We start from the raw sequence: 7,656 nt of genomic DNA on the forward strand, positions 1-7,656 counted from the left end.
GGGGGGTGAGGGAGAATCGGTGGGCGGTCGGAGGGGGTCCTGGGCAGCCTCCGAGCCCGCCCCTCACCCCGGCCTCCGGGGTGCCCCTTGCACTCCCAAAGCACAGCGGATGCCTCACGTGCAGGCAAGCAGTGAAAGGCGCGAGCCTGGGAACCACAAGCTCTCCCTGGGTGTCTGAAAACAGTGGCAGAGGGACACCCACTCGCCCAGCGAGAGCATAGCTAGAGGGGGTAAAAGGAGGAGAGAGGCAATCAAAGTCAGGCAGGAAGAGAGAAACAGAAAGGGTAAGAGAGAAAGAGTGAGAAGGAAAGCGAGTGAGGGAAACGGAAGAAGGAAACAGCGAGCAACCAGGAGCAGATCTGGAGCACAAGACTGAAAGAGAGAGAAAAAGGCAAATAGAAGAAGCTAAAAAACAAAAGAAAAAAAAGGAGGAAGAAAATGCAGGCTCAGAAAGGAGGAAGAGAGCGTGGAAAGGAAGCTTCGGAACTGGAGTGCGGAGGAGAGGAGAGAAGGGACCCAGGGAGCGCGGTTCTTCAGGGCTCTCCAGAGCGGAGAGTGCGGTGCCCTGTCCCGGCAGTGGCCAGCGGGGCGCTCGTTCGGCCTGACGGGCCGCTCCCCACTCACACACTCCCAACCACTGCGCAGGCCAACCTGCGGGCAGACAGACTGGCCGTCCCGGGCCAGGGCAGAAGGGATTCCTGAGGTGGCCACAGCGCGGCGAACGTGCGCGCCAGGGAGCCCGGAGCCTGCCCAACCAGGGCTCAACCGCCGGGTCGCCAAGGTGCGCGCTGGATCCCCAGCAACGGCCGACCGCGCCTCCTGGCCCTCAGCCCGCCTAGGCCCTGGTGCGGCGCTTCAGGGCACCGCTTGGCCGCGGGCGCGCACTCACCTGGACGGTCTCAGCCTGGCGTCGCGCTTGCCGTCCACCACAGCGGGCACGCAGCTGGTGAGCTCGGTCCAGTCGGCGTGCAGCCCGCAGCTCCAGCCCGTGGAGAACCTGGAGAAGAGCCAGGTCTCCCGCTTACCCGGCCGGTGGCAAGTGCATTTCTTCTGACCCACGCGGCACTCGCACGGCTGCTCCAGCTGGATGTTGCGCACCAGGTGGCGACCAAAAGTGGTGCCCCCGGTCTTCTGGATGTGCAGGAACACTATCAGGTCATCGCCCTTGATGTCGAAGTCTACCTTGCGCAGGAGGTCGCCACGGGTGAAATTGTAGCGGGGCACGAACCTGGCGGAGCTCTCATCCTCCGAGCGGTACGGGTCCGGCACCGGGGAGCTGAACGCCTGCAGGCGGAGGAGCTGGCATTCTGTGCCGGGGCACACGTACTGGAGGACGATCACGGCAAATAGGAAGAGCATCACCAAAGCCAGCAGCAGCTTGTTGGATTTCTCATCCATGTTCCCGACGCTGGGGGAAACCCAAGCTAGTTACGTCAATCCCGCAGCTCGGCCCGCGCTCGCCGTGCCCCCGCAACCCCCCCTCCCCCTGGAGCCGCCGTTGCGCCCCTTTCCCCCTCCTCTCAGCACCGAATACTCCACCGCGGCGGCAGCGGCGGCGCCCTTCCCCGCTTCCTTTCTTCCCGGCAGGCTCAGCGCTGTGGCTTCTGCCGCACACACCCCCCCACCCCGACTCCTTCCCGCTGGCCGCCTGCCCCCTCCCCCCGCCGGTGCTCCCCATAGCCGCTTCGCGGGTTTTCGTACCCGCGGGACCCCTCCTGGCCCCGTCGCCCCACTCCTCTACTCGCGCCCCCGGTCCGGGCCCCCGTTTGTCTCGCTCCACTCTCGGTGGTTCCCGTCCCCATCCCGCTTCGACCACCGGACTCTCCCCGGCTCTTCTGCCCCGTTCCCCTTTGGTGCGCACGCCACTGCCTGCTCGACTCGCGGGCTTTCTCCCCACGCCCCCCGAAGCCCTGCTCTTTCCCGCGCCCGGTTGCCCACCCGGGAGGCAGTCTCGAGTGAGCTCCGAGCCGGGCGTTCAGAGTTCCCCGGGGGGAAAGGAGCCCGCCGGCAGCCCCCCTTGTAAGCGGAGACGCTGTGCTGCCGGTGACCGCAGAACGGCGGCGAGAAAGCCGCAGCGTGGCCAAATGCGCACCGCGCCCCTCCGGAGCCCCCGAGCCCGGCCACCACTGGCCAGCTGGAACTTTGCGCCCTTCCCTCCCCTCGAGGCTGCCTTCCTTCCCCGCACTGCCCCTGCCCACCCTAGCTGGGGAGCGCGATCCCCGCTTTCGCCTAGAACGTACCTGGCCAGGGGGCCGAAAATCTTGGAGAAGATCGCACTGAGCACGTGCTTCAGCGAGTGGCCCAGGGCGGCCAGGCCCCGAGTGAGCAGGGCCCGGCAGAGGGAGCCCAGGTCCCAGCGTCGCCTGAGGTCGTGCATCCGCCTGCGGCGGCCTCGGGACAGCAGCGCGAAGAGCGGGGCGCGCGCGGCTCCCGCCAGGGAGGAAGACTCCTTTAGGGGCTCGTCCAGGAGCGGCCGGGAGTGGAATCCGTGAGACACACCCCTAGGAGGACCCGCGCGGACTGAGGCGGCGACCGACCCGGGCGGGCTCTCTGCCAATTCGGCCTCTACTCTGGAATGCCGGCGGGGACAGGTGGTGCGGGCGGGCGCTCTTCCCTCCGGTTGCAGCGGCGGCCCGAGCGCTCGGACTGCACACGCAGGCAGTGCCATTCCCCCCTTCAGGCAACTCAGGGTACTAAGGATCAGGAGCGAGCTTGAATTTATATAATAACGCCTCACGCCCAAGAGCTCCAGCCACTTCACAAGCAGAGGACTTGGGTTTTCTTCTGTCTTAGAAAACGGAGGTCACTCCAGTGAGCGCATCGCTCCACTCTGGCTCGTTATTTCAACCTCCCCTAAAATAGCAAAGGCGCAAATTGGACCTTTTCCCTCTCTCTTTGCCAATTTCCATTCTCCAACGGAATCGGGGGCATTTTCTGAAAAGGTAAGTCAGCATGAAAAAAAACGCATGACCAAAAAGCATTACAGAATGGGAATCTGAGCGTTTTCAAAGCATAGACTAGCTGCTACTCCTCTCTTCTTGCTGAATCCCCCGCACCAAGCCCCGTGCCTGCAGGAAGGCTTCCTTCATATAAGGTTTATGGAATGGATGGATACATGACTAAACACTGCATCAAAGTGAGATCATCTAATCCAAGGTGATGTGACACATGAGGAAACTGAGGCCCAGAGAGGGGTAGGGTTGTGCCCAAAGTCACACAGCAGAGCTCAAGGGTTTGAACCCGGGGAACCAAGCACCGTCCACCCATTCCCTGATACTAACACCACTTCCTCTAATAAATTCTAATAAATAGGCACAGACCTTCCTCACATCCGTGTTCAAAAGGCTCTTTTCTGTTGTAGGATCAGGGATGCAGGGATTAACATGGAAAGAATGGATGTCCTTACAGGAAAAGGACACTGGGAACTCAGGACTCAGCCTGTCCCCATCTGATCACTGGTGTTTCCGAGACTCCAGTGTGCACTCCCTCCAGTCCCACTGCTGTGGAAGGAGCATGGGGTGGCAGCAGTGTCTTGGAGCAGTGCTGTTGGCTCCGGAGCCACTGAGGGGTAGGAGCCATGAACTGAGTCCTGAGGTGGGGGCACATGCCACCCAAGACAGGCTCTCCCAGTATCTCCCTCCCTCTCTGAGCTCTGCTGCATCCCTTTCCTGTTCTCCTCTCTATGCCAAGAAGCAGCAAGCCAAACACTGGTCTGGGAGTCCTGGGAAATTTGTCACTTCCTCGCTGAGCAGCCCTGGGATAATCACTTGCCCCTCCTGAGCCTCAGTTTTCTCATCTGTAAGACAGAACCAATAATGTCTTCCATTTTGACCAACTGAGTCACTGTGAGAATGAAATATAGAAACCTTTAGGCAACTCCAAATGTGAGACATTGTACCTGCTGCTCCGAGCTCAGATGTGCCAACTGAGTCACAGGCCAAATAAGGAAGGAGCTGTCTTAGGCAATTTCACAGCTGTGCCCCTGCCCTTACCTTCCCTCAGAATCCCCAGCCCTGGCTGGATATCCATGTCCCCCAAGCCTACTGGGAACAGTGAGGACCCCTTCATTCCGCTGCTGCAGGCGTAAGGGATAGTGGACTTTTTGGGAATCCTCCATTTCTGGCAATCCAGGCATCTCCTGTCCTGAAGCTCCAGGGAACACTCTGACAAACCAATGAACTTGTAGTAAGGAGCCAGATGCAGCAATTTACAGCTTCTGAGCTTTCCCACGAGCTCCCCTGCTGCCCCCAGGCTGGTGGGACTGGGCCCATTCCGCCTTGAGGGTAGATAAGGTGTGAGCCCAGGGAGTGGGAAGCTATGGGGGTGGTCCAGGATCTCAGCTTGCCAGCTGCCCCAGCCTTATTCTTGGTCACCAACAGCAGTCAACCTCTTTAGCCTGCCCAGTAGGTGGCTCCCCTCATGATGCCATATAAGGATCCCCTGCAATTACCATCATTATACATTAATGGCCTAGGAAGATACTTCTGAAACAGGTGGGTCACACATTCCAGCCCTCAGCAACTGACTCTGGAGTTTCTACTCTAAAGGGGATTAGCGGGACTGGAGCACAGGAAAGTGCCTTGGGTGGAGCATAGGGGGAGGTGGTAAACAGTACAGGGAAAAATCAGGATTTTCTCATTCAAGATGTGAAAAGGAACATGTGCGCAGGCCCATGTGTACACACACATGCACACACCCACAGTCCGACTTTCAGAGAGACGACCAGTCAAGTTGGCAGTTACAGAGCAAAAGGGGCAGGGTAGGGCTGCCCGGTCCACTTCCTGAGATCTAATATGTCACTAACAAGCTAGCGTAAATATATACAACAGCTCCTTGGGGGATATTTGCATTTACAAGTCCTTCTTCCAGCCCCCTCATGCTGTGAGTAACAAAGAAATGAATCTCTCATGGTGGAATTCATATATCAGGGCTCCTGGAAGTGGAAGAAAACTGTGGCAGGGGTGTGAGGGGGGCAAGGGATTCCCACAAGTCTCAGCAGATCCCTCCAGGGGTTGAAGAGGCTCCCTGCTGCGAAGCAAGGAATTCTTCCCTGTGTTTGCTCAAGAGCCACATTCTCCTGAGGTCAGGTCTAGGGGCTTAGCTGGATATTCAGGAGGTCTCTTGCAATTCTGAGCTGGGCCCCCAACCTAGGAGCTGGTTCCTCTGAGGAACTGAATAACAAAGGCCCTGATGCTCCAGAATTTGGCTTTTTGGGGGAGAAATTAGGGGTGGAGGCAAAAGAGGAAAAGAACTGGCTGAATTGTCAGGTCTTTGGTTTTCCATCTCCCTATTTCTTAGACCAACCTGAGTTGCTGTGTATACATATTAATATTTGAGATTCAGTATTTGGGAGGTGAGGAGAACTCTGCAGTCTGAGCATGGCTTCTGGTAGTCTCCACAGTATGGTATGATTTTCATTATTTTCTCAGAAACTGTCTTTCCATGGTTTCCAACAAAAGGTTGATGATTCTGGAAGCAAAAAGGTCAGCCTGGCTTGCATACTAAGCAGTGCACTTGCAAACATGCATTCGGTTGCTGTATTCTTCAGACGACAGTGGGAGGTGGTTGCAACAGTACCAGCCTCGGGGGCCAGAGACCTGGGCCCATGTCCTGACTCTGACACTAGCAAGACCCTGTGTGACTGTGAGGAAGCCACATACTTGCTCTTGGGCTCAACTTCCCTATTTGTAAGACAGCAAGATTGATGTTGTGATTCAAAGGGCTACTTTCCTGATGTGACATTCCAAATCACATGCTTACTTGTCTTCCTCAAGGGCCACAGTGCTGCCAAACACTCAGAGCCTCACTCCAGGGAGAAAGCCTCAGGCCTGGTCCTCAGCACGTTCTGTGGCATTCATGTCATTGGATCTCAACAGGCCAGCGGCAGCTGGAATTGTTCTGGGCCTATATTACAAGGGTGACAGCAGAGTCTCCTGCTCCAATTAGAACAGAAATAATGGAAACTTAATGTCTAAGAAAGTGTGGCACTCTTTAGATAGAGCATGTAACACTAATATGCTCTCCCCACATCCTGAGCATTCTCTTCAACCCTGTCTTTCCAGCTGTCTCTAATTTTTTGAAAACATTCATACTCTCAATAATAGGCAATTTTGTTACAAAGATTGAAGGCATGCAAACTATTGAGTCGATTCATTTCTGCTTTTATGTGTCTCTTCAAACCAAATGAACAGCAGTACTTAATGAAAACACTGTCCTGCAATTCAAGCTTTAACATTATAAACAGGTTGGGTATGTTAGATACATCACTCTCAACAGTCATCTCTTTTTCCCCCCCACAAAACACTGAGTTTTATTTGTCTAGCCTTACAAAACGTGAGGCTCAAGGAATTAAAAAAGGCAGATAACTCAAGGGTGCTGTGCATGCTAAACAAATGTGCCCTCCAAAGGCAATATAAGCAGTGTAATGGGGTTCATAGTGGATCCATCCCTCTGAACACGCAGCCAAACGACCACCCCTCTCCAGATGAGGGATTCCCACCATTTCACTAACAGTAAGATTCCCACTTCTCACTGACAGTGAATGGAAGAGTCAGTTCGTGCAGGGTTTTTAAAGCTACGATAAACCAAGGCCTGACAATCATAGGCAGTAAGACTCTGCTCCTGGGAGAGTCACCTCACTTCTTTGGGCCTCAGTTTCCACTCTTAGAACATAGCCTTTCCAGATACCTCTAAAAAGCTGGTTTAGGGGTAAAGAGGAATCCAATTTCAAATGAGCTTTTTTAAAGAAAAGAAAGCATAGGTTTGGAGAGCATATTGCCCTGGGGTTTAATAAAGGTTCTATAAGCTACCTCAATGCCTTAATTTTCTCATCCATGAAAATGGGGCTAATGATGGCTACCTCTCTGGGTTGTCCTTCCAGTTAACTAAAATAATCTACCGAGAGCACTTAGTCTAGTTCTTGCAAAAGCAGACCTTTAGTAAATGTTCATTTCTCTTCCCTTTTGACTCTGAAAATCTTTGATTTGAGATCTTTGTTATATTTTTCACAGTAGTAACATACACATATTTAATGACAGATGGCTGGCCATGGGCTTAATTATGGTCTAGGCTGGCTTTGCCCTGATCCTATTTCCCTACCTGCAATCTTTCCTCGCCCTCCCTCCACACCTCTCCAGTGCTCTCCTGGCTGGTATCCCATGGAGGAGGAAAGCCTCTGATTCACTCAGTCGCATTGAGGAGTGGGACATATACATGTGACCCCTTCCAAGAGACATCAACAAGAAAGGAGGAAGAGAGCACTGCTTAACCCTAATGAATGGTGCCTCCCATAGGATACTATGAAACACAGAAAGCAGGACAGTAGAGGAGATGACTAGGAGCTGAAGTAGAGAGTAGAAGAGAGTTATATATAGGTAAGTGTAGAGGAGAGAGAGTTTACATGGCTAGTCCCACTCTAAACTCTTGACACTAATTTGCAGTTCCATCCACTTCAAAAGTTAATGGTTGATCTGGCCGGAGGGGTTTCAGTTTGAGCAGCTGGTCAAACCACAGCAGTTGGGATTATAAAACAAGGTCAGTTTCGTTCACATTCATCCTGCATGAGCCAGAGCTGGGCAAGCCCGTCCGTCAGCTGAGCCCTGGGCTGGCAGCACCAGTTAACAGTGGCAGAGTAGAAAGAGCACAAAGCTGGATGCC

General features: G+C 54.4%; 1 protein-coding gene across 2 annotated transcripts in view; it reads right to left on the minus strand.

Moving 5' to 3' along the window:
• HS6ST2 (heparan sulfate 6-O-sulfotransferase 2) overlaps window positions 1-2,976 on the minus strand; it is a 282,979-nt gene extending 280,003 nt beyond the window's left edge. For both annotated transcript variants that reach the window (XM_012653285.1, XM_012653284.1), the window contains exons 1-2: window positions 2,241-2,976; window positions 890-1,408 (exon numbers count right to left, since the gene is read on the minus strand). In XM_012653285.1, the coding sequence (XP_012508739.1) occupies window positions 890-1,408; window positions 2,241-2,668 (947 nt within the window). In that variant the 5' untranslated portion in view covers window positions 2,669-2,976. The remainder of the gene's footprint in view (window positions 1-889; window positions 1,409-2,240) is intronic.
• Window positions 2,977-7,656: the final 4,680 nt, after the last annotated feature.

The sequence above is a fragment of the Propithecus coquereli genome, unplaced genomic scaffold, assembly GCF_000956105.1.
Source record: "Propithecus coquereli isolate 6110/MARCELLA unplaced genomic scaffold, Pcoq_1.0 Scaffold42, whole genome shotgun sequence".
In the NCBI taxonomy this organism is placed as follows: Eukaryota; Metazoa; Chordata; class Mammalia; order Primates; family Indriidae; genus Propithecus; species Propithecus coquereli.